This window comes from Stegostoma tigrinum, chromosome 24 (assembly GCF_030684315.1).
Source record: "Stegostoma tigrinum isolate sSteTig4 chromosome 24, sSteTig4.hap1, whole genome shotgun sequence".
NCBI classification, from domain to species: domain Eukaryota; kingdom Metazoa; phylum Chordata; class Chondrichthyes; order Orectolobiformes; family Stegostomatidae; genus Stegostoma; species Stegostoma tigrinum.
The window spans coordinates 21,804,289-21,832,246 of record NC_081377.1 but is presented as its reverse complement, the minus strand read 5'-3'; the positions used below and the strand labels follow the sequence as shown (position 1 = coordinate 21,832,246).

The 27,958-nt window shown below is 38.6% G+C and overlaps 1 protein-coding gene across 1 annotated transcript; it reads left to right on the top strand.

Moving 5' to 3' along the window:
• The first annotated feature begins 689 nt into the window (after nucleotides 1-689).
• On the top strand, nucleotides 690-27,958 carry psmb2 (proteasome 20S subunit beta 2). The gene is made up of 6 exons (XM_048558293.1): nucleotides 690-862; nucleotides 6,219-6,341; nucleotides 10,154-10,224; nucleotides 25,471-25,633; nucleotides 27,144-27,193; nucleotides 27,776-27,958. Exons 1-6 carry the CDS (start codon nucleotides 772-774, stop codon nucleotides 27,875-27,877), a joined length of 600 nt encoding a protein of 199 aa, XP_048414250.1. The 5' UTR covers nucleotides 690-771; the 3' UTR covers nucleotides 27,878-27,958.

Sequence of the window (27,958 nt, the reverse complement as noted above, 5' to 3'; positions counted from 1 at the left end):
TCTACAGTTCCCATTATCTCTGAACTCGAACACTTTGTTGCTTAAAAATTGTACTTTTCCTGCCATCTTTCACATTAACCTAGAGTAGACCAGTTAACTATGTTGTCTGTTTAGTCAAATACATTATCGAAAAAATTGCGTATCACAACACGTTCACAACCTATGCTTAAAATTCGGTATAACTCGCCCTGACATTGTGATAATATCTCAGCCACCAAGAGCAACATCTTTCGCCTTCGATATCAGACCACGTTCTAGAGATAATGGAAACTGCAGATGCTGGAGAGTCCAAGATAACAAAGTGTGAAGCTGGATGAACACAGCAGGCCAAGCAGTATCTCAGGAGTACAAAAGCTTGCGCTCCTGAGAAACTGCTTGGCCTGCTGTGTTCATCCAGCTTCACACTTTGTTATCTTAGACCATGTTCTATTTTGCTTGTAACAAGTAATAATAGCTTCTGCTGACATAGCAATTTTGTGCAATAAAGTATCTTGAATGTCATGACTTAACTAGGAAAAGTACACTCTGCGTTTATTGTACTGCTCTATCACTGTATCACTCTCGAACTGCACCTCCGTTACTCTTAACGTATCACCGTATTCTGGTACCTGTCTCAATGTATCAATTTCCCGAAGCCCCGCCCACCGCCAGCGGGTCACGTGACGCCCCAGTTCTCGCGGTGCCGCAGTTCCTGCGCAGGCGCTCTGTTGGTTTTGCTGTCTCAGCCCCGGCTCGCGTTGCTGTATCCCTTGCTGTTTTCCGGAGACCGTCATGGAGTACCTCATAGGGATACAGGGCAGGGACTTCGTCCTGGTGGCATCTGACAGAGTAGCGGCTAGCAGTATCGTCGCCATGAAGCACGGTACGGCTGCGGGGAAAGAAGGAATGAAGGCGGGAGGGAGCCTCCTGATGCTAGGCCATCCCCTCGGTGCCTTAGGGTGGAGAGGGGTGTTGTTCCTAAAGGGTTTTTAGCGGGGGGAAAGGGGGAGGTTTGAGCTGATTTCCCAGGGTTTATTGGGCCGTGGGTAATGGAGCTGACCGCCCCCCTCCCCCCCCCCCCCCCCCAGGGTTTATTGGGCCGTGGATATTGGAGCTGATCCCCCAGGGTTTTGAGCCGTGGGGATTGGAGCTGGTCCCCACAGGGTTTTGGGCTGTGGATATTGGAGCTGGTCCCCACAGGGTTTTGGGCTGTGGATATTGGAGCTGGTCCCCACAGGGTTTTGGGCTGTGGCTATTGGAGCTGGTCCCCCCTGGGTTTTGGGCTGTGGCTATTGGAGCTGGTCCCCCCTGGGTTTTGGGCTGTGGCTATTGGAGCTGGTCCCCCAGGATTTTGGGCCGTGGGGATTGGAGCTGGTCCCCCAGGATTTTGGGCCGTGGGGATTGGAGCTGGTCCCCCAGGGGTTTGGGCCGTGGGGATTGGAGCTGGTCCCCCAGGGGTTTGGGCCGTGGGGATTGGAGCTGGTCCCCCAGTTTTCTTTTGAAGCAATAGGTATTGGAGTTAATCCTTTCACGGATCCTTCCCAGGGAGGGGATGATGGAGCCGAACTCACGGGATTTAGAAAGTGGATGTTGGAACTGATCCTTTGAGATTTAGAGTATGCAGGTTTCCAGCCGATCCCCTGGAGTATGCAGGTTTCCAGCCGATCCCCTGGGGTGTGAGGGTGTTGTTGGATCTGAGCTCCTGGAGTTTGAGCTGGTTGTTAGTGTTGGTACCCCAGGATTTAGAGGTGTTTTGGAGCTGAACATCTGGTATTTTGGGTGAGGGTTCTGGTGGGGTAGGGTGGTTTGTAGCTGATCCCCTGAGGTTTGAGTAGAAGGGAGTTGGAGTTGATCTAGATAGGGGACAGAGGATAATGTTAAAGTTCCTATTCCAATTAGACAATAAAGGGCCCATAAGGGCAGCATAGATACCTAAGTAGCTTTGGGTTTGAAATAGTTTATGGAGTTAAGGGGGGGGAAGATCAGGAAAGTATTTGTGCATAAGAGTAGGATGTCTAAAATGAAGAAATTCGTTATCCATTGAGCACGTACATGCTGTTATAACATGGACAGCAGGTTTATGGAGTACTAAACATGGGAAGTGGGCCAAAAACAGATTAGAACTTTCATAAACACAGATGAGAGTTTCATCAGCAGATGAACCAAAGTCAGATGATATTTTTGAGGCATAAATAAGTGGTCGAAGTCTGAAGTTCTAACATTCCTGTGTGACACCAAAGTTGTGAACAGTCTGAATCGAGCTCTCTCAGTTGTATTGGAAGGGTGATGGAGTCAGACATTAGTGAGTAGAGGTTGTGGTAGGGATTAAAGAAAATGCTTCAGATAAAGTTAAATGTCGTTGGTGTACATGTAGAACCTGATGTGTTTGTGAATAGTATTGATTAAAGGCAGTAAGCAGATGAGAAGTAGGAAGATGTTACAGATACATATCCAAGGCGGCATTTACACTGAATATCAATTGTGACTTTGATTCTTATGACTTTTGCAGCTGTTGCAGTGTGGTCTGCTCTGAGAGATTTGTATGTAATGTTGGATCTAGAACAAGCAGTCACAGTCTCAGGATATGTGGTAGGCTATTTAGGACCAAGGTTTCTTTGCTCAGAAGGTGGTGGACCTATGGAATCCTCTACCACATATATATACTGAATATATTTTTAAAAATAGATTTCTGAAGGTGTACAGGACTATGGGGAGAATGCAGGAATAGAGTACTGAGGTTGTGGATCAGCCATGATTATCTCGAATGGCAGAGTAGGCACAATAGACTAAGTGGCATACTACTATCCCTAATTTCAATGTTAGTTACTGGATCGATGAACAGTGATTTGCATGTAAGTCTGATTTTGATGTTGGAGGAGACACAATGTAACTGTTACTACATAACTGGGTGTTCTCACCCCTAAGTGTGGATTAGAATGATGGCATAGCATTCTCTTATTACATTTACTGAGGCAATAAATGCATTGGATTGATAGCTTGCAGGCAATATCCCACTGTGACTTTAAAGTATACCTGAAGTCTAATTCATGTCCAATTAACAATTAGTGTAATAAATGTCCTGTTATGTCCTCTTAAGAGTTCTTTTAGATGTTTTCAGCAAAAACATTTAAGTAGTCCAACTTATTTGGTCCTCTTCTACCTCAAAATTCAATATTAATCTGAAAGTTGTAAGAACAATCAAACATTGACAGAAATAGTTATCATTGTTAGTTCATCAAAAACCTGGTTTTAGTATTTGTTGAATCATGCTCCTTTTAAGTGAGGCAAAACATGTTTAAAAACAATCCTTTTTTGACATTTTGAAAATAACGTGAATTATACACCTGTGAAACATGTCTCCAGTAAACTCTCAAAAGCATTGAAAATTTTGCTTGTATCAGCTGAAACTTAAGAAACTGGATAATTATGGTACTTTGGTTGAATTGTATTTTAAGTTGGGTCAGTGTAGGTCTAATAAAAATAGTGACCATAATTTGTTGCATGGATGAGTTCTTTATGAAACAAAATATCCTCAAAGAGTAAAATTTGCAGTTTTTAGCAAGAGACATTCATAAGTATTGTCCAAGGAGATTTTCATTCAGAATCATCGGCATTCAGCTAAGAGTTACACTTCCATTATTTCAGTCTACTCTTTCAGGCCTTGCTTTGCCTCACGGTATTATTCAGCAATATTTAGAAAATTGAAAGTGAAAGTATAACTGAGCAATAGCAAATACTGATTTAAAAGTGGCAAAATAGAGTTCTGCAAATATTATCAAAACTTAATGTTTGCCCTCAGTTTACTAAGTGTGTGTGTGTGTGTGTGTGTGTGTGTGTATGGGCGTGATGTTGATGGGGGATGGATGGATGGATGGCAAGACAAAGACTGGTTAACCCCATAACAAAGTGTGGAGCTGGATGAACACAGCGGGCCAACCAGCATCTTAGGAGCACAAAAGCTGACGTTTCCGGCCTAGACCCTTCATCAGAAAAGGGGGATGGGGAGAGGATTCTGAAATAAATACGGAGAGTAGGGGAGGCGGCCCGAAGATGGATAGAGGAGAAGATAGATGGAGAGGAGAGTATTAGTGGGGAGGTATGGAAGGGATAGGTCAGTCCAGGGAGGACGGACAGGTCAAAGGGGCGGGATGAGGTTAGTAGGTAGGAAATGGAGGTGCGGCTTGAGGTGGGAGGAGGGAATAGGTGAGAGGAAGAACAGGTTAGGGAGGCAGGGATGAGCTGGGCTGGTTTTGGGATGCAGTGGGGGGAGGGAAGATTTTGAAGCTGGTGAAATCCCAATGGTGATACCGTTGGGCTGCAGGGTTCCAAGCAGAATATGAGTTGCTGTTACTCCAACCTCAAGTTCACCTGGACTGTCTCCAACACATCCCTCACCTTCCTGGACCTCTCTTGTCTCCATCTCAGGCAACCACCTAAAAACCGATGTCCGTTTCAAGCCCACTGACTCCCACAGTTACCTAGAATACACCCCCCACCCACCTTGCTGCAAAAATTCCATCCCCTATTCCGAATTCCGTCACCTCCGCTGCATTTGTTCCCAGGATGAGGCATTCCACTCCCGTTCATCCCAGGTGTCCTCGTTCTTCAAGAACCGCAACTCCACCTCCACTCCACCACCCCCCCCCCCCCCCCCCAACCGCCCCGCGCGGTTGTCGAGAACACCCTCGACCGTGTCTCCTGCATTTCCCGCAACTCATCCCTTACACGCCACCTTATAACCACCAAAAGAGAATCCTCCTTGTTCTCACATACCACCCCACCAACCTCCAGATACAACGCATCATCCTCTGACACTTCCGCCATCTACAATCCGACCCCACCACCCAAGACATTTTTCCATCCCCACCCTTGTCTGCCTTCCGGAGAGACCACTCTCTCCGCGACTCCCTTGTCTGCTCCACACTCCCCTCCAACCCTACCACACCCGACACTTTGCCCTGCAATCACAAGAAGTGCTACACTTGCCCCCAATCCTCCTCTTTCACCCCCATCCCAGGCCCCAAGATGACTTTCCACATCAAGCAGATGTTCACCTGCACATCCGCCAGTGTGGTATACTGCATCTGCTGTACCCGTTGTGGCTACCTCTACTTTGGGGAAACCAAGCGGAGGCTCGGGGACTGCTTTGCAGAACACCTTATGATCGGTTCGCAATAAACAACTGCACCTCCCAGTCGCGAACCATTTTAACTCCCCCTCCCATTCCTTAGACAACGTGCCCATCCTGGGCCTCCTGCAGTGCCATAATGATGTCACCCGTAGGTTGCAGGAACAGCAACTCATATTCCGCTTGGGAACCCTGCAGCCCAATGGTATCACCATTGGGATTTCACCAGCTTCAAAATCTTCCCTCCCCCCACTGCATCCCAAAACCAGCCCAGCTCGCCCCTGCCTCCCTAACCTGTTCTTCCTCTCTCATATTCCCTCCTCCCACCTCAAGCCGCACCTCTATTTCCTACCTACTAACCTCATCCCACCCCCTTGACCTGTCTATCCGTCCTCCCCGGACTGACTGATCCCCTCCCTACCTCCCCACCTATACTCTCCTCTTGACCTATCTTCTCTATCCATCTTCGGTCTGCCTCCCCCCTCTCCATATTTATTTCAGAATCCTCTCCCCATACTCCTTTTCTGATGAAGGGTCTAGGCCGGAAACATCAGCTTTTGTGTTCCTAAGATGCTGCTCGGCCTGCTGTGTTCATCCAACTCCACACTTTGTTATTTCGGATTCTCCAGCATTTGCAGTTCCCATTATCTCTGGTTAACCCCATTTTTTTTGGTTTCTTCTTCCTTTCATTGTCTGTGTTGAGGTTCAGATTCTCTACTGTCTCACTGCCTGGGATATAATCAGAACTTACCCAGACAACCAGAATTGTTTTCTATTTTTCTTTCGCTTTTTGAGTTTGTTACATTTTGTGGACAGCAGCCTCCCGCCCTGCAGGTCTTGAATGATATAGGCAACCCATTATAATTGTGAGATAGACTCTGACACTTTGAAATGAATGACTATCACGTGCATGTCAAATGACAAAGCCAACAGTGATGATTTTGAAAATGCTTCAATGTCAGTTTTGACCCTTTGCTTTCTGTCATAACTATATGTATAATTGTATTTTTCTGAGCTCATTAAAGTCATCAGATTTTGAAAGATGGATCTCTGGATTTTATCAATTGTTGCCTTGGGATTTTTAATTTTCTAATTTCTTTTCCTTGTTTAGATTATGATAAAATGTTTAAACTGAGTGAGAAGATCATACTGTTGTGTGTTGGCGAAGCTGGGGATACTGTCCAGTTTGCAGAGTACATTCAGAAAAATGTACAACTTTACAAAATGAGAAATGGTAGGTAACTGGTATTCCTCATTGACCTCTTTTAAGGATTTGTTGAGGTTTCAAATCATTTTTTCTTTTTAATGAACATTACTTAGGTATTTGATAGTGGGTATATGTAATATACGTGCAGCAAAAGTTTTTTTTTGGTTAATATTGTTTCTGCAAGTAGCCTAAACTGCAAGGTCTGTTGAGAGCTGCCCTGGGTCCTAGCTTTTGAGGCCACAAATGTGAATTTAAAATTTTTCCTCATTCTTAATCAGAAACTACCTTAAACAGAATCTGTGCTGTTGTCATATTTCAAATAGACACCTTAAAGTGCCTGAACAGCTGCTCACAGCATGTTCCCTTTTAAAGTTTCTGCCTGTTCATTGGGCGAAACCTAGTGTTTTAATCTATCTGATCAATTTGCTTAACACATGAAGAAGACAGAATAAAACACAAAAGCAAAATACTGTAGATGCTGGAAATCTGAAACAAAATCGGGGAATGCTAGAGAAACTAAGCAGGTATCTGTGGAGAGAGAAACAGAGTTAATGTTTCTCCCTGAGGGCCCAGAACTAAGTTGGTGAGCGCAAAGGCAGCAATGGCCAGGTGCAGCTCCACCCCTCCCTCCCATGTGTCTCCTGTTCCCCGGCCCCTACTCACATAGATCTTCATAACCCCATCCTGCTCTCTCATTTTTCAATGAGGGATCATGACAGTTTTCAAGCCTTGAAATAGGGTCACAGTGAACAAGGGTGTGGGAAGCACCAGTTTAACGTCTTAACAGCAACAAATGACAGAGTAATTATGATTCAGAATATAAACATTATATATATGTGTTTTATACAAATAATGATTTGTTTTTGCTGTAATAGAATGCAAACACTATGTTTATATCTTTTCAGAAAATGATTTTCTACCAAAATCCTTATAGTACTTCATTTTGTGTTGCTGTTCTATGTTAACTCCATAGTACAAAGAAGTATAAAAAAATTTCAGTTTAGGAATGTGTTGATTTAATAAAATTCTGCTTCACATCTTCATTGCAGCACCCATGTGTTGATGGTTCCATGACACAAACTTGCAGTTGAAAAGAATACAATATTTAAATCACTTGTAATTTGTAAGTCTCATCTTTGCATGCCCAAGAATCAGAAAATTATGCAAAAGATATCATGCTATATCTATGCTGATTGACTAGATTGTAGATTGATTCATTTGTTGAATTGCAAAAAATTAGCACATTTCATTCTTTTACAATATTAAGGAACTTGGGAATTTGCCGGTCGTGGACATTGTTCATTGCTGGATGTGAAGTGGTCAAAAGTAACATCTGATCTCAGAATCCGTATAAAGTGTGCAGATTTGGGACTGTGCTTAGTGTTCTTCATGGTAAACCACGCAATCACAGTCAAAACATTGTACAGCTATAACAAATCAGAAATCTCTTTTAGATTGTGAGACTGAAATTTTGCAATAGTGTCCATCTAGGCTCATAGTTTTGATGGAGAGCATTACTTCTGTATATATTTTATCCAAAAAGAATTCATTCCAAAAAGGGGTTGGTAACTTGGCCATGTGGCGCATCAGATCCTGTTACATACACAGGCATTCTTTTGCTTTCATTTGTTTTGAATATTTATCACCATGAAAGATTGTTAGCTCTGTCAATACTTCAGGACGGTGTTTTATAAGCACTAGCCTTCGTAACTCATAAAGGCTGCCAAGACTCAAAATCATTTAGTGGTGGGGAGATAACAGCATGTGTCCTCATTGGATACGCCTGCAAAGTGTCATTAAGCCAGTTTCAAATATACCTCCATTTTAAAGAAAAATATTTGCTAACTTTATGGAAGCTGAGAATCTCTCATGTATAAATCTTTTTACTGATTAATCACAAGTGCTGAATTTCAGTTTATAGCATGAAGTTTAGGTAGTAGTGAAATCAGTTCTGAATGTTGATCATTTTCCATGCTGTGCGTGCATTAAATTTGGAAAACATCTAAATTCATGAACATTTAGTCCCACGTTATAAGGGCAATCCACTCTTTCTTACTCAGCCCCTTGCAGTCTGTCTCCTGCTATGTCACTCTTTAGATTTTTTTAAGAATCCATCTGTTCGGACATGTTGTGACATACCTCTGGAGCAGGTGGAACTTGAACCCCACCCTCTGGTTTAGTGGTAGGAACACTGACCCACAAGAGCTCAGTTATGTCTATTTTTATACTGATGATCAGTATGTTTCTCTTTGAGAGTTTCAATTAAATGAGTACTTATCCATACTACTGGGTCCTACTAAACAGGTGAAATAGGCCGTTACATTGATCACTGATATGGCCTACATTTCATTTACAGAACACTACCGAGCATGCCATATGGCACACGATAAAATCTTCTCTGAACTCAAGCAGAAATATAGGATAATTCTCAGCAAGCGATTATTTTGTGAAAAGCAAAATACAGATTTCTGTGAACAAGATCAATTAAAATCAGCTTTTTTGATTTCTTCTGTAACTTTCCTCATTTGATTTTTGTCCCTATTGGTAAATTTTCTCTCAATCAATTTTTTCCTTGAACTTAATAAAAACCAAAAAACTGTGGATGCTGTAAATCAGGAGCAAAAACAGAAGTTGCTGGAAAAGCTCAGCATCTATGAAGAAAAAAAATCACAGTTAATGTTTCAGGACCAGTGACCCTTCCTCAGAACTGGAGGAAGTCTGGAGGAAGGGTCACCAGACCTGAAACGTTTAGTCTGATTTTTTTCTTCACAGATGCTGCGAGACGTGCTGAGGTTTTCCTTGAACTTTTCCCACCAACGATCTAGGGAATTAAAACTGAAATGTCCATGTATAGTAACTGCATTGTTTCGTTTTTGTTTTCTCTGTGAGTACCACGTCATCCACCAAAAGAAAACATTTTTCCACACTTGTTCAGTGATTGTTTTATGGCATTTCAGTAAAACAACAAGTGCACCCAGTCATCTTTGTTGAAGCTTTAGTGGAGCCTGTGGAAATCTCAAGTTGCATTACATATTGACACTGCAGAGTACATCCACATTGTAAACTGAAGCAAACAAAGTTTGAGAAGCTCAGCAGGACTAACAACATTTGTGGTCAAAGAGAGTTATATTTCTAGTCCTCAGGGAGAAACTTTAACTCTGTATCTCTCTTCACAGATGCTCAGTTTCTCCAGCATTTCTGAGGGTGTTTCAGATTTCCAGCATCTGTGGTGTTTTGCTTTTATCCACATTGTGAACTTCCTACCCAGACTCGTGAAGTAGTAACTTCTGTGTGGACGATTTGTTTCTTCATATATGCAGTTCTGCAAATTCTGCTCAGGATCTGGCTCAGATGAGGCCTGAAATACCTTATAGATTTCAGTCCCAGCATTGTTCCATTACTCCAGTATAATAAAACAGGGTTTTTGTCAGGACATTGGGAGGAACACTGGCTAGGAATAGTGTTATGAGGTCTTTATACCCATCTGAACAAACAGATTTTAACATCCCATCCAGATACTATTCCAGCCTTATCTCTACACTGTTTGCAACGTTCAACCGAGATAATATCCAAGTGCACTTGTCAGTTGTGTTTTACTAACTGAGCTAAATGGATACATTTCTCCTTTTATTATAGCTTAACATTCAATAGCATGACATTGTTTTCATTATAAAAGTATCATCTTTGATTCACCATGCCTAATGCCGCAGGAGATATATATATTTAAATATTACAATAAAAAAAGTAGTTTCACATGTCATTTGTTTTACACATTGCACGTTTTAGCACCACTAAATCAGATGTGGTACAGACCAGTAATTTCTATTTCATCATTACAGGTTATGAACTATCCCCTTCAGCAGCTGCCAACTTCACTCGCAAAAACCTGGCAGAGTACCTCCGAAGTCGGGTAAGTGAACAATTCATTACAGGAATGGACAACTATCAATATGTGACAGACTTCTGTTATTTACCTGCCCCGAGTGGACTGCAGCAGTTTGTCAATGCACCTACATTTTCGAAGGCGAATGGACGATAAATGCTGACCTAGCCACCAATGCATATGTTCCATGAATAAATAAAAAAACTCTCTTCCTTGTTTAACCTACCACAATAATAACTCGTAATCTTGTAGACCTCTGTCATTTTGCACACAACATTTGCAAGAGGTGCGGGACAACAAGTCTCTAACCAGATAACCTACGTATCACCTCTTGATATCCAACATCACTGAAATTCTGCACTGTCAATATCCTGGGGATATTGTCCAGAAATTGAATCAGACCAACTATTTCAATGCTTTGGCTGCAAGACCAGATTAGAGGCTAGGAATTCCGCAGTACATTAGTCAGGTCCTGACTCTCCAGAACCTGTCCACGATCAATAAAGCACAAGTCATGGTTGAGTTTGAATGCCTTACACTTGCCTGGATGAGTTTAGCTCTAATAACACTCAACAATCTCAATATCACCCAGGACAAGGCAGCCAGCTTGAATGGCACACCATCCACCCCTTTGAACATTCTGACCCTCCACCACTACACAGTGATAAGTGTGTGCCATCTCTATAAAATGCACTACATCAACACACTAATGTGCCTTCAATAACACCTTCCAATATTGTGATCTCTACAACTAGAAGGTCAGGGAAGCAGTTGCAGTGGGGCAGTGTTACTTGCGAGACCCTGTCTAAGCCACATGTCATCCTCAGTTGGAACACTATTGCTATTCCTTTACTGTCGATGGGTCAAAATCCTAGAACTATTTTCCTAACAGCACTTTGGGTATATCTATTAACTCTCTCCACTCACAGCAGTTCAAGAAGGTAGCTTATCAGCACCTGCTCCAGGTCAGTTAAAGGTGGAGAAAAATTGCTGGCAACACCCACAGCCCATGAACACACTTTTTAACGTTTGCCCTGAACTTTATTGGCACTAATAGAAGTGCTTGAGTTCTTGGTTATAGAGTTGTTGCGTTGTATGGCACGGAAACAGACCTTTCAGTCCAATTCGTGCAAGCCAACCAGATATCTTGTCCTATTTGCCAACATTTGACCCATACCCCTCTAAACCCTTACTATTCACGTACCAATCCAAATGCCTTTTAAATGTTGTAATTGTACCAGTGTCCACTGTTTCCTCTGGCAGCTAGCTCAATACATACACACCCAAAGCATGATAAACTTGCTCCTTTGATCCTTTTTAAATCTTCCCCCTCACACCTCAAACCTGTGCTGTCTGGTTTTGAACACCTCTGTCCTGAGGAAAAGACCTTGGTTGTTCACCCTATCCGTGCCTGTTATGATTTTACAAACTTGTGTAAGGTCACCCCTCAACCCCCAATGTGCCAGGAAAAATTGTCCCAGCCTAGTCAGCCTTTCCCTATAGCTCAAATCCTCCAACCCTGGTGACATACTTGTAAATCTTTTCTGAACCACTTTAAATTTCACGATATCTTGCCTACAGCAGAGAGACCAGAATTGAATATGGTATTCCAAAAGTCACCAAACCAATGTCCTGTACGGCCACAACATGACCTCCCAACTCCTTTGCTCAGTGCAATGACCAATAAAGGGAAGTCTACCAAATACCGCAACTCGACTTTCATGGAACTACGAGCCTGCACTCCAAGGTCCCTTTGTTCAGCAACACACCCAAGACCTTGCCACTAAATGTATAGGCCTTGCCAAAATGTAGCACCTCAATTTATCTAAATTAAACTCTGCCTGCTACTCCGTGGCTCGCTGGCTCATCTGATCAAGGTAATGTTTTACACTGATGTAATCTCCTTGACTGTCCACAACACCACCAATTTTGGTGTCATGTTTAAATTTACTAACTGTACCTCCTATGTTCAAATTAAATCATTTATATATATGTTGAATGGCAGTGGACCCAGCAGTGATTCTTGCGACACACCACTGGTCACAGGTCTCCAGTCTGAAAAGCAACCCTCCACCACCACCCTCTTCTTTAAAATTGTAACCTTTCTCCCATCCAATTGGTTAAAAACACCTGCAAACCAGTTTCCCAATTGCTGTTACATCAATATTCCAACTTTATGATCTTTCCTGATCTCTGGAGCTTTCACCGTTTATAGGCCCAAGTATCAAGAGTAATTAGATACTTCTGTCCTCAATTTCATTTGAAATCTTGTAATTTTTATTTTTGTCTTTATTCCAAACTTTCAAAATATAGTTACTTTCATTTTTCTATAGAGATCTACATCTGTCCATGTGCAGACATTCTCTTCCTATTTTTTTTGAAATCATTCTAATTTATAGTTCATCTGCTGAAATGCCCCATCTTCCCATATTCTGTCTGTAGAATACAATGCAATTATGGAAATTATCATAAATCCATAATAAGTGTATATTTTAAAATTAATTCAGCAGCACTCTTGTTGATAATGTAGTGTGTTGTAGCTTACCAGAGCGAAACATGGACCTGTGCCACTTCCCAGTGCAGGAGAGTTTCATAGGAAGGCACCAAATAGTATCCCAAGTTTATCAAGGTAACAGGAAGGGGAGGGTGGGGTGTTTATCTGCAGCACTTGGCACTATCAGGCGACTAGTTTTTGAGCATTGTTGCCAAAAGCTTTAAAGGTCAATGAGCTAGTTAGAGTAATGTACTTGACAGTGAGGTGTGTGAACTGGAGAAAATGTTCTAGTTTGTGAGGATCTGTTCCCAAATCTGTGCAGTTTCTAAAGAGGCCTTAAAAAGAAGAGAGAATGATCAAAAGTTGAAATGCAATTGTCCCCTTTCTGTGAGGACTCAAATTTTAAAGCAAAGGTATTGTGGAACAGTAGTAGCTGATTTCTTAATAAAAATCCTCGTAAAATCGAGAAGCGTTGTGACTTTTGTCAGCAGAACACTATGAAAAGTAAAATCTGTGACAATTTAATTCATTTATAACAAGGTGAGGAATATCAAGTTTTTTTTAAAATTTCATGTTTGTCACCACGCAAGGGTCTTATTAGACAAAAATTGGCAAAATCAAAATAGGACATAATAGAAGAGGATGACCAAGAACGTCATCAAAAAGTTGGATATTGAGGAAACTGGAAAGAAGACATGGACATAGATGGTCTATGGTGGGATTTCCAGTATAAATGAGCCTGAATAACAGGTTGTAGGACTGGCGCAGATCAGAAATAAGGTGGAATAAAGCCATGGTTTAGGTAGAAGTTTTAGAATTTTTAATTTTGAGGCTTTGAGATAAGAAAAAGCAATTTTGGACCAACAAGAACAGCATTGAGTATAAAGGACTCTGAGCAGAAATGTTTTTCACGCATGATTTCATGAAACATTGACTGTCTCAACAGCTCTCTACCTACCCTATCACCTACTAGTGATGGAAGGAAATGTTCATATCATTTAATACATTAAAGCTTGATCCATAGTAACTGCTACTGTTCATTCCTATTTGTTGCATTCAGAAACTTAAGTGAGAAATTAAAAACAGTCACTTATTCAACCTAATAATGAATTTTCATTTATTTCTCTATGTAAATCTGTATCTAAGCAAGCAATGTTTGATCCATTCCAGTCTCTCAAATCTGAGCATATGAGAATACTTCTAACATTGACCTTGACATACAGTTGCTGTCCCAACCTCCCTTCTCCAAACAACTGACACCATCTCCTGAGTAGATTTAGGAGAAATAGTAATGCTGCTCTGGATAATGCCAAGCAATGCAAAAATGTTCAGTACAAGACCCAGATGATTGCATTTAATAAGATGATGTTTGGATATTATACAACTTTAGGAATGCCTGTTCTATGATCTTGCTCTGACATTTTGCTTCATGTAGTGAGTGGTTAAAAATTCTTTCATGATCGGCAGATTTAGATTCAATGTTGAGTATGAAGTGGGGATTTACATTCTGTGTTTCTGGCTTTGTGGCTGATTGGCCCCTTTGAGTAATTTCTATTTTGTCATAAAGTATGAACCTATGGGAATTCGCAGAATTACTCAAGCAACTTTATTTACCAGCACTTGCTACAGTATAGACTGGCTGGTAGTGAGAATGTTCAAACGTTACAGTTCCAATGCAGAAATAGTTCAAACATTCACACACTTGCTTCCCGAGAGAACCGACTTTTGGTAATGGGACATGATTTGTTAGAGGAAATGAGTGCGTAAGAAATCCTACTCAAACATGAACTGCCTTGGGAGTTCGCTGAGAAGCAACATTCAAATGCATATGAATGTTTCAAGATTAGATGACTGAATTTTCCTGATTGAAGATTAAGGAATAACATCTTTTACAATTCATTACTTCAATTTTTTTGATGGTGTATTCCATTCCTCATCCTGGCCACAGCCAAAAAGGAGTCACTTTATATATTATTGATGGATTTTGATCAATCTATCATGGAATTGCTTAGAACCATTCCAAAAACCTTGCTACAGTTTTTTTTTGATTAATCAGTTTACCATAACTGGTAAATAATTATATGTGCAGCCATTTAGCTGCCATTCATGTTTTATTGTATAGAATGTTTATGGCAGTTTTTGGTTTCTATAATTTGTTGTGATATGTTATGTAAGACAAAGCAACAATGTAAAATAAAGATGTATTAGAGTTGTCTTTATTCTTCAAAAAATGTACATCGTCAGTACATTTCCTTGCCACTGCAAGCATTTACCTTTATAGTGAAGGAGAGATTATATACAAGTGGTGAAATTCGGACCATCTCTAGTTCAGAATGAACTGCCACAAAGGCATGGGCAAACAAAGAATGGTATCATATATTGCACTACCTATTTACAAAACTCTGACAATATTTTCAGTTTTTTAATGCAAATTAGGTGATATCACAAGAAATAAGAAATAGGGTTTTATCACCGTGCACGAGAACTTTATCATTGAAGGAAGTCGGCTCTTCATGTGTTCGCTTGTGTTTTAAATGTCAAGATCATATTCAAATGAATAATTATTATAATACTTGCACTTTCCTACAAAAATTGAATTTACACTAGAGGTAACAATGTGGAGCTGGAGGAACACAGCAGGCTAGGTAGCATCAGAGGAGTAAGAAAGTTGACATTTCGGGTCGGAACCCTCTCTTGAAATTTCACCAAGTATTTTGACATTCAAAAGTGCACTTTATTACTTTAATGAAAAGATGGAACAAATCTGTTGTGTTTCTTCTTCCAAAAAACAGTTAAAATTTTGTAAAAACATAAATGGGAGCAGGAGCAGGCCATATGGCCCCTCAAGCCTGCTGCATTGTCCAGTAAGTTCCTGGCTGATCATCTTATGGGCTTAACCAGGCTATTCTTGCTCAACTGCTTAATGCTTAATTGCTTTTTGGATCAAACGTCTGTCTAACTCTTGAGTATATTCAATCACTCAGCCTTTACTGCTCTGAGATAATGCGTTTCAAATGTTTTGAACCCTCTAAAAGAAGAAATTTTGCTTATCGCTGTCTTGATTGGGAGAACCCTTATTTTGAAAATGTTGTAACAGCCATTTTTATTACTGTGAACTTCACCAGCTTCAAGGTATCACCATCTGAAAGAGCAAATAATTTTATCACATGCAACTGACGCTTACATCAGCCACCCTCATCCCCACACATTTCCAGAAAAGCACATCTGCCCATGCCAGTGCTCTCCCTGCAGTGTAGTCCATCTGGAGCAGGCAGGCTGTCAGGCAAGTCCAGGCATGGCAGACTGCGGGGAGCAAACACAGGGGACCTCAGCTACACCTTGCGACCTCCACTAACCAAAAACTTGTTAATTACCTTATTACTGAATTTATTTTAATCAGTTGTAACAAGTCACAATTGCAGTGTTCTGGCAAGGGAGTACAGGCTCAACCATTCACAGCATTTACCTGTGCCATATGTTGCTAATCATGTGATGTGTGTCAGACACCTAATCAGCTCGTTTCATCAGGTTCCCCCTCCCCACCTTGCACTTTGCACAGAAGGGTGGGCAAAACATCCCAATTAAATTATCCATAATTGATGATGATGTATTGGCACTGAACCTTGCCCTCCCTTGACACCTAACGTTTTTAGTTAGCCAGCTGTTTAATTTTCCCTGATGGCTTGGAACTGTGATTTCAATGGAAGAATGTGTTTAAAGCGAGCTAAAGGATGGAACGACACTTATTTCTCAGAACTGCAGTCGCCGCCTGCCCTGGATTCTAGACAGCGCAACCAGCTGCAGCTATTAACTAGACTCTACCCCCCTCAAGTGATAAAATTCATGATGTATAAAATATTTGATAGGGCCCTAACCTCGAGCCTTAAATCTCTGTATTTTTTCGGAGCAATGAGCATGATCGGAGACAACAGCGTAAGCTTTAACACTTTCACAGTAATTTTTAAAATGCCTTAAAGTCTGAGCACTATGTTATATTTACATGTAAGGCCAAGTAGCATATCAGGTTTCCGGTTATTTTTTGGATTTTTTGCTATTTGAGACAAAGTTTTGTTGAGAAGGCGATTGGCAGATATGATTTGTATGTTCCATCCTGATTCAAACTGTGAAATATTTGGATTTCTTGAATGAATTGACAGAATAGTACTCTGTTAAATATGCACTCGAGTTGTGAGCAGTAACATTATGTCATCACGCTGAACAAGTCCCAGCTCGTTCAGATTATGTTTCTGAGTTCATACTCATTTCAATCATCCAACTAATACATTGAGGTTAAAAGCATGTCCTTGTTCAATTTATAATTTTACCTTGATGTCAACAGTTAGTCGCATACACCCAACCTGTAACCAGCCAGTGTATCTTCAGGTTTCTTTCAGGGAATTTTAAGAAAGATTTATTTACCTTATTTATGTGAATTTTAAAAATTCTGAATCTTGTGCAACAAATTGTTACAACATGTGCAATGTGTTTTTTTTTCAAATGGTCATGCTTTAAAAATATAGTGGCAAATGAAAATCACTACTACAAACATGATTTGGAACTCATTTCACTCAAGTTAGACCTGAATTGTTAAAAATCTTGTGTTATTGCAGCTAATTAATACATTTTTCCATAAAATCATATCCATTGCTATTGAGATGGGCAACTGAAAATCCATATTCATAATTTGTCAGAGGTGGGATATTGAACTTTAATGACCAAGTTTGCAAACTTTTTCATCAATTTCCATGTGTAAAGCCAAGTTCTTGGAGCAACTCCAAGCAATTTAATTTCAAGCTGTGCCCCAAGTTTTCAGGCAGACATGCTCTGTGCAATTCTTTATTTGAATAGGACATTGAAGCAACAATAGTTTTAACAGCTGGTCAGAAGCATTTTGTTTTTGATTGCTAGTGACCATATCTGAACATTCTTACTTTATCAGCCAAAAACATAATTGTGTATTTGCTGTTCAATGTTTAAACATGAAAGAAAACTTGTTTTGAGAAATCACCAAACTAGCAAATAGCTGTGTGGAATGGGAGAGTTTAAAACCTCATGTAGATAACATGTGAAGGTCTCCCAGTCATTCGTCTCTACTCACAAGTTTAAAGCTCTGTGTATCATGTTATAGAAACTAGCCAATTCATTTAGTGAGATCAGAAAATAGTTAACCCACAACAATGCTTCACTTTGGATAGAAACGCAGTTTTGATTTAGACGCTGGATAAATCAATGAACCATATTATAATCAGCCTTCTAAAGGCAAACATTGATAGTAGGAAGTGAGCAAGGGAATTTTTTGTTCCCCAGATTTGTTCCCCTGAATTACTCCAGCTAAGAAAAACCGTAAAACTTAACTCGTACTTTCTAAGTGGTATCTCGGAACTAAGTCTGAACTAGTGAAGCCGGTATTTCCTGATTTGCATATCGATGTCCAAATATACCAAATATAAATAATTGAGTACTAAACATAAATAAGTGCAACATTTCTGCACTGTTTTGTTCAGTATCAAACTTAATGCATCAGGAATATCTTTGCACTGTTTGTTTTGTTCAATGTTATTTTCATTTCTATATATGCTGTTTCAGGCTATAACCAAAATTTGAAAAAGTCTAGTTGGAGGCTGGATGTCTAATTTGAAGCATTCACCTCCCATTTATGAATCTAAAAAAATGTCTGTTTTGAGTAAATCATGGAAAATTGTGATGCAATCACATGCATTGTACAAGGAAATCAAATTTAATCCCAGTTATTTAATGATTAATATTTAATATTCATGTCTGTCTTTTTCTGGTGATCCTTTGTGAGTGTGGACCATTTTAAATTATAATGTTGGTTCCAAGTAGTTGAAAAATTTTCTTTTTGCAATACTTTTCTGCTGGTACTATTTGACTCCTAGGGTATTTAAAATTTGATGGACTGATTCAGGGGCTGGTTATAGTAAATCTATTGATCAAATGCTATAATGTGAGAGACTATTATTTGGCATTCGTTGACCAAATGTTAAACAGCTTAAGTGCATTTTTCATGGGACGTCTTCTGTAATTATGCCAGTTCTTATGTCTGAATAAACCTCTACCTTCTCTCTCTCTCTCTTTTTCTCTCTCTCTCTCTCTCTCTCTCTCTCTCGTGCATGCACACAGACACTTTTAAGGACAGATTTGGTAACAGCATAACTGCTCCAAAAGCATGAATGCAACTCCAAAACAATTATGCCTATCCAGTTCCGGTTGAATTTTCTGTTTTATTATTGTGGTTGAGGCCTACCCCATGTCACGGACAACCCATACAAGATACTAACATCAAAAATGCACAGAACCAAATGTTCAACAAATTCTGTCATACCACCTCTTTTGATCCCTTTGCAAATTATGGAACTCAAGATAGGATTATTTCATCAACACGGAGGACACATTGCTATCTTTGCAGAACTCTTGCATTGTAGAGGTGGTATAAGATTACCCTTTGACTTCATTGCAAATTATCTAGTCTTTATGTGTGCAAATATCATGTTCAGTGTCTTGAGATATTCTGATATTTCTGTCTATATTCTTAGAGAATATTTACAGAAACATTATATTTCTGTCTATATTCTTAATATGCTTAGTTTTGTATGTGGTACTCTTTCTATGACATTAAACATCCATTTGAAGGCAGTTTTTAAGATCAATTTTAACATGCTTTCTTCTAAATGTGGGTTTAAAATGAAATTATCTTGCTTTAATTGCCATCTGAAAAAGTAATAACTAAAGTAATAATTAAAAATTCAGTAAGTTACTCTGCTCTTGCTAAAAATGTTATTGTTTTTGTGATTTACAACATTTTAAAACATCATATGAACTTCACATTGTTTTAATTTTGTATATTAATGAGAATGCAATGGGCCGTGAATACACTGAACTGTTTTTGGGATTTTCACAGTTGACTGTCAAGCCAGGTGATTTTCAAGATGGAAAGCAGAGATTGAGTATTAAATGCACGGGGAGTCTGAGATTCACATAGAACTTCATTCAGCAATGAATCACATAGCTAATGGGTTGTTCAGAAAATATGCATTCTGAAGGTTACCATCAGCCACTGTAGGAGGAGTATTAGAAATGTTTGTAGCTGTAAGTGAAATTGTGCAGGAAGTCAATTTTTGGCTCTAAATAGTTCTTGTACTGTTTTTAAGGGTGACTACGGAATGTGGTGATCGTGGGTTTTATTTTCCTTGTGGTAGCTGATAGATTCAAATTTATGATGTTTAAATGTGCTTGTATTGAAATCTGGTGCTTTAAATTCCTTTCGCTCTCTGACTACTTAATTACAGCTGTAGCAAAGCTGAGGGGGGTATAGTTATGCGACCTGAAACACTAAGTAGGAAAGTAGTTACGAGCACCACTGCCAAATGTATATTACTGGTTTTGAAACATGAAAGCTATTTACTGTTCATACAGTGCATATTCATACTTCATGGATGTAATGAATAGCCTATATTATCTGACTCAAATGGAAGAAAGCAATGCAACTTCTGCAGGAGCTGTGATATGTTATTTTAAAACTCCAAAATGTTCTAAAATATTTTACTTGGACCCTTGAAAGGATATACTTGAAAACATTACTATAAAATAAAAGTTTTGAGCTGTCAGATTTTAAATAAATGTCAGAAAAATCTGTAAATAAAATCAACGTTTAAACTTTTCAAAAGCTTCCAGCAGTTAATAACTTCAGAAATTAAAGAGTATTTTAAATGTTAAGCTCCAAAGTTGTGAAAACGGTTATCTTTCATTCTTAAAATTAGCACTGATGGATTTTATTTTAAAATGGCGGTCTGAAACAGATTTATTTAGTTTTCACAATTGTGACCTATTTGATATGCTTCGGCTTTATTCATCTTTGTTCTGAATTTGACTCAATATAAACTCTTTTATTGTCAAAAACAAATTCATTACTTAACAGTTGATCTTTACGCTGGAGTAATGTGCAATAAAAGTTCTAATTTATTAATTTCATCCTTTTGCTCTGAGAAGATACTCCATTGTGGTTTACACTGAAATGAAGTGTATAAAGTGTCGAGATAACAAAGTGCCTGTAATCCATGCCATAAAGGAAAACATTAAATATAACCACTTAATTAAGATTTGATGAAAGAATATTTAACTGGAGAAACTTGTCGCACTGTTAGTTGTAATCTGATGTACTGTTGGTATTCATTCATGTTTATACTATATTCCATATAAAGGTATTACTTTGTTGAGGTGGACAATTGTATTGCTACAAAAAAAAATTTTTTAGTGGAACTGTTTATACTGTGCTTATGTCCTTTAGTTACCTTTATTCCTTTTTAAATATCATCCGAAGCTTTTACCAATGTATTCCTGTTAAATCTGTTGCTGTTAGTTTTGAAAGATGAAACATCCTGTTTCTAAGTGTGTATGGTTGGTCAAAAGAGGTACAACCATATTTCCTGTTCAGAAGTAGATTCTTAAAGCCACACCTGCGAACTAGCTTTCCCTAGCTAATCAATGTAGTATAATGTAGGCACATGAATTAATAAGTATTAGTAGGTACCACATCAGAACCCAGTATTGGATTCAAAATTGTCCCAGTTGTTATATATTTGCAAAATTATGACTGGTGCTGTTTATGGCAAACACTCAAGTTTCTGGGCCTGCAATACATCATGCAATATTTCTTCAGTTTCGGAAACTGTTTTTGACTACAAGGATTTCATTATGGAATTTAAAGTATATAATTTTTTAAGAACATCTAACTTACCAATCAAGATTCAAATTGTTCCGGCAGCATCTTAGGGAATATGTAAAACATTGGTTATTTTTTAAACATCTCCTGCATAAATAGCATTCAGCTCATTTATGCCATTTTTAAAAGATGTTTAGATGATTGAACAGTCATGTTTACTGCAATAAGGGCATGTTCTGTAACACATCTGGTGTTCTTTTAGAATGATCTAAATCAGTACTACCTTGTGTTTACTTGTTCAGGAGTTAGCCACATTTAGTTAGTTACCAACATTTTTAGGGCAAAGTACTAACTTGATTCAGGAAGAATAATTTTTTCTATCAGGGTTCATTACAACTTATTTGAGCTCTTCAAATTTTAGAAATTTTTCCCAACTATTGTAAGATTAATTGTCCTATGTGCAAAGATATATTAAACTGACCTTTTCTGCAGGTCTGTTATTTCTTGTTTAGTTTGACCCTTTCTGATGTGAGGAAACATATTAAAACTAATGATTTTCTTTTCATGTTCTGAGGAACGTATAGGTACGTGTGTCTCTATAATTTAATGATTTTCTACTGATTTCCAGTTCCAATGAATAAACTGAAGGAGGTTGTGTGGAGACAAGTATCTTTGCATTCCTAATAGTATAAAATAGGTTTGTTGTTTTCTTTTAACTCTACAGAATTTGCTTTTTGCACAATAAAATATGGTTGGGTTACTCCTTTGGAGAATGGAATAGATTATTATACAATAATAAGCAGCATCAACTTTGCAGTTTGCAAAACTTGATTTCTTCCCACATCACAGGCCTAGTTACACTACCATGTATGCTGACTCTGAAGAAAGCTCCTGTTTCTACACGTCATTTTCATTGTACTCTAATTCGGTACAGTGTATTCCTACGAATGCACTATATCTTTAAACCTTTTGTGCGCAAACGTGAACATGCAATATCTTAAAGAGAACAACTTCTGTGCAGCCTCACTACATACTTGTTTACACGCGCACTTCATAATATGATGCCACTAATGTGGAAGTCCACTGAAACTGCTGTGCATTAATTTCAAATAGTGACAGAAGTAGATCTCGCAGGAAAGGAATATTGTACTATAATGGTACCATATAATTGGCAGACTGCATTGAAATTGGAGTTACTTTGCTGTGAGATCCTTAGTTAGTGTCACAGCTTCCCAGAAGCTTGAGTCTTGTGCAGCTGGCTGGAAGGCAAATGTTACACTGCAGTGACTCATTAAAGCTGGCTGCCAGGAAGACTTACATTTAGGTGCTTTTTAACAATTCTTTGCAGTTTTGTATCAAGCTTTAAGTCCACTGTACAAGGTCCCTGCTTTTAGGAATTAATACGGGTCTTGAACAATATAAAAGCAACTTATGCTTGTCTAAAAAATATTAACGTACACCAGGTTTGTGTTTTGTAATCTCATGCCATCAAAGATCCAGGGTCAAAATTATGAAGCTACATCTCTGGTTACAAATCTCCATCTTCACTAGGAGTCCACTCAGCTCTCTGTATGGAGATGATTTTATTTGTCCACTTCCTCCACATACTGCATTGGGATATTCTTGCTAGCTGTTCAGCTCAGGGTGACATCTGCTTCCAAAGGATGTCTGAGCTTTCTTGGACTTACAACCAAATGAAAAATGTAAATAGATGATGTTGAGTAAAATGTCAGTGTTGTTGCTATTTATTCTATACTTATTTTCTAATTCTTCTGAGAATCAATTCTTCAATTCTTTTGTTTACCCTCTGCTTAAAAAGGCCGGGCTAAGGATTTGATTTGTTTTAAGCATAGGTTTGATTACCAGATTAGAGAAATTAGAAGCTAAATGGGTTGGCATGGTTGGGTGTTTGTTGTAACGTTGTATTATTCTGTTGTGATTGGTCAGGAAGTCAGTCAGTAAGGCTTCCCTCATCAGTGTTTTTTTTTCAAGTTGTGCCGGCTGTGGTGCAAGTTTCTAAAGATTTAATTATGGCTGCTGGGGGTTGGAAGAGTTCCAATATGAGATTAACGCTCCCGTTCCCCTGCTCAGTAGGATACTTCCTCACTCTCTGCCCGAACTGTGAGGTTGTTTCACCAGATGTCGCAGAAAATCTCATCAGTAACGTGGCTCTTCCCTCCCCAGAACCACCACCTTTGCTTTTACATTGCTTTATTAAATTGATTTTCAGGCCTGTGCAATTTCACACAGTTTACTTTCTAAATTTTAATATCTAGTGTTTGTTTTTCTTTAATCAAGCCTGACAAACACTTGCATTTCTTACAGATTTGATAATATGTCATTGTTTTAAAAAATACCTAATAAGCTCAACAGCTCAATAATGGTGGTTTTTTTATTTAAAGCTATTGGTGGATAGTGATAAAGGTCTATTCATTAGACATAATATTGTGTCCAAATTGATACATTAATAATCGGGTGAGAGTTGTTTATATAACAGCAACATTTTTGATCTTTGCTTGAGTTTCAACTGATGTCTTAAACTATAAAGATTCCTTAGTTAACAGGTAATTTAGATGCTGTATCTTGTTTTCTCCTCTGTCACATTCGCTTGTTAAATGGATGCACTGAATTAAGGACAGTTCCCAGATTAGAGCACTTATTCATTCTGTTCTCAGCATCAATCAATAGAATCTCACTGTCCTAAATTTTAATTAACATTAACATTTTACAGAGTTTAGTTCTTTAGTATTCTTTTTAAATGATCTGGAGTCTTAATCTGCCTGGTAATCATTTTTGAAAATTGTTCAGTCAGATTAGTTTAATATAGTCTTGAATGCATGTTTAAAAACCTTTCCTTTTGTCTGAAATTAGTAACAAGTATCCTGCACTGTGTGACCTATTAAACCAATTGGATATGTACCTCCTAAGGAACATATCTTGTCCATTTTGATTGTTCTACTTGATATATTAAGCACCCCCTTTTCATTTCCCATCAGATGCAGTTTAATTGTAGTTCTGTATCAGAAACGTTGTTCCGTTACACTACTGATGTCCCAAGCCCATTGTGATTGCTGGCAAACTGAGGTTATTCATCCTGTTTTCCACCATGAAGCTTTTGAAACAGCAAGGAAAGCACTGAGGATAAATGCAAAATAACTTATACATGCATGGGATTATTGTTTTCTGATTTTATGTATAAAGTAACTGCTATTTATCAATGTATAAGTTTATTAAATTCTGGACCATGTTATCTGTCTTTTAAGTGGAAAGATGCAGTTTCTTCCTTCCTTCCAATAGACTGTGGATGTAAGACACAAGTTGAGCTCAAACAAAAGTGACTGTAAAGCCCAAAAGCTACAAACTGGCTCAAATGCTAGTTTGTTAATTTTCATACTGATTGTAGTATTTTTAAAGAGATTGTAGGAACTGCCGATGCTGGAGAAATATTATTTTTAAAGCCTAGTTGTGAGTCTACTCAAGTACAGTGATATGGTGTGACTAGTAACACAACATTCTGTGCCTTCAAACCCCATGTTATGTTAGCAGTACTGCTGTATTACAAAATATAATGCCTATCAGTGAATTAAGGAAACCTAATGTATTTTTGTCAGACATTGACACATACAAAAGAAAAATTAATGCTTTAATTGTATTCATTTATGCCCAGACAATAATGCAGTTTCACAGTATTCAAGAATTGTGCTTTCTTTTAATTTGGTATTGGAACCAAAAACTACAGAGATGTTAAATGCCCACGGGTAAGAAATGTCATTGGCATTAAAGCCAGCTAAGCATGTTGTATAACAGTAATTGATCTGCCCGATTAACGGTGTAGTTAGTTGCTATACAAAAGTGTTTTTTTTTTGGTGTTGGCCACCATTGATTTTATCTGTCAGATAACAAATCATCGTAATCTTCCATTTTATTTTAAATTTGTTTTTAGGAAATTGCTGTCAAGTTCCAATTGTTACTCAGAATGCATGAAATACATACAGAATTTATGTCCAGAATTGAAAAGTGCCATTTATCAGAAGAATTGTCAGTTTGTTTTCAGTGGTAATTACCCTCATTATGACTCCAGCCTATTTTATTTTTTTAGACGCCCTACCATGTGAATATGCTTCTAGCTGGCTGTGACGAGCATGAGGGTCCAGCACTCTATTACATGGACTACCTGGCAGCTCTGGCGAAAGCCCCATTTGCTGCTCATGGATATGGAGCGTTTCTGACACTCAGTATCTTGGACCGATACTATAAACCAGGTGGGTGTAATTTATGATGAAAAGAGCTTTGGCACTGTGCTGCAGATTTTTATTTACATGCCCTATTTTCCAGCTATTGCACACCACAGGACTGAAAGTGTTTTTCTGACCAGATGAAAGCCAAGAGTTACACACGTAATAATGTGCAGTTGTCCTGTTTTTGCCAGCAGCTTTTCAGCCACTTTTGTTCCTCTAATTCTGTGTTAGACATTTTGTCAATCGATCTACACATGCTTTGACTTATTAATTCGTTTTAAGGCTTTTTCTTAAGCTTAATTTTCAACATGCGAGTTGCTCTTAGACATAGAGTTAACTTTAGATAAGTCCAAAGATACTGAAGTAACATTTTTTCGTATGGGGCAGCCAATTTACATTTTGTGACGCCAACTGTAAAGAACTTGTAGAAATGAACTTCCTGCATACCAAATGATTTTAAAAAATAAAATTGTTTTCTAAATTTAGTATTAAAATGATAATTTGGTTAATGTTTTTGTGAATTATTTTGCAGTCAGCAATTTGAATTTAATGTTTACCAAAATGCAGTTCACTGACTCTGACATTGTGTTGACATCTCTGCTACTAAAATATGTAGAAGGTTGCTCTTTAGGGAGGTGAAGAGAAAAAGAAAACATTTTAAATGTACTGTGGTCATTGTTTTATTCTTCTGCAATACCCTGTTCAATGCAGTTGCCAATATGATGAAAATTAGATTTTAATCTTGTTTTGGAATGTGTAACCACTTTAAGATGTTCACAAGCTGGAATCCTACTGAAGCAGCTTTAAAATAAAATATCTTCTAAAATTGAGGATGTACATACCACATGATCAACACAATTGTAATGGAAGTTAAAATGTGCAGAAATTATTGTATCCAACAGAAGTGGAATTGTAAGTCCACAAAAATTGTACTGCTACTAGACTTTTAAGTAGCCAAGGCCGTGTATCTGCACTCCATTTAAAACAATTACTAGTGCTTCAAGGGTTAAACACGTAGCCTGTTTTATAGATTGTAGTTAATATACTTGCTGTCACTGTGTTAAGTGGCATTGACTGTACTGCAAATAATGGCAGAGGAAGCACAGGTCTGTACTCTTAGAAGTAAAAAGCACGTGTCACTTGCATTGATGAATCTAATGCTCAGCAGGAGGCCGGTGAAAGAAGTGCGCTAACTGCAGCCGGCATCTGCAGATGGAGCTCATTTTCACACTGTTTGCAATAAATTGAATCTAAGAGGTGCTTGTCCTTTCCCCAAGTTTGGATCAGGAAAAGGAGGCGGATTCTGATGCGCTTCGATTTCTAAAAACTAATTGATTCGTTCCAGCTTGCGGTTTGAGTGGGACTGACTCTGTTTAAAAACCCTGCTTTACATATGGACTGTATTCAGCTGTGAGTCAGATAACTCCTGTTTTAAAGTCTGGACTTTATTTAATTTTGTGGGATGGGGAGGGGTGGGGGGGAGGTTGCTTTTATTTGAGAAGTCTTCAAAAATTGAAACAATGTGTGTTTCCAGATCTCACACGCGAAGAGGCATTGGAGCTGTTGAAGAAATGTTTGCAAGAGGTGAGGTCCAAATCTGAATACAGATTGTATTGAAAATTTGTTTGATACAAAGAACAGTATTCAGCTGTGAGAATACTGAAAGTTGCTGCATATGTTTATATTTTCAGACATGACATCAGCAGATGAAAATAAAACAGTCTATTCCCCGCATTTCCCTTGTGTTGCTGCATTCCAACCAGGGAGCAGTATTTATGTTCTAAACACAGCAAAATGTTTTCTTTTGAAGAGTTTTGTTTCACAGTTATTGGATTTACGAACTATCTGCTGTGGGTTCATCCTTCATTTATAAACAAGTGTTCTCTGACATCACTTGTGAGTGCATGAGAGTTTTCACCTGACTCAAAATGCTGAACTACTTATACAGGGCAAGTAAGGGACAGTTCCAGCTTCAAAGCAACCATATTGCAGTGTCCTGTTATTTCATTGTACAAATTTGTTACTGCTGAAAACCGATTTCGTACTTGCAGTAGAAAAATATTTTCCCATTGAATGTGCATCGGATTAAATGCTTCAGTTGTCTGAAGTTGTGGCTAAGTGAAATGTTAGTTTTGTAAGATCCGTTTATTTGTTCTTCTTTTCCAGATCCAAAAGCGATTTATTCTGAATCTTCCCTCGTTTACTGTTCGAATCATTGATAATGACGGTGTTCATGATATGGAACAAATTTCTGTGTCCAAAATATAATTTTACATTCAGCAATAATTTTTGTTTTTACTTTGAGATTTATGTATATGAGCTCAGAATAAAGCCTGAGGTTCACACTAA

Bases quoted from the DNA above. Each gene is read 5' to 3' on its own strand.
- psmb2 (XM_048558293.1), top strand. From the start codon at position 772: ATGGAGTACCTCATAGGGATACAGGGCAGGGACTTCGTCCTGGTGGCA. The intron at 6,342-10,153 runs GTAGGTAACTGG...TCATCATTACAG, and splicing joins ACTTTACAAAATGAGAAATG to GTTATGAACTATCCCCTTCA. The intron at 27,194-27,775 runs GTGAGGTCCAAA...CTTCTTTTCCAG, and splicing joins TGAAGAAATGTTTGCAAGAG to ATCCAAAAGCGATTTATTCT.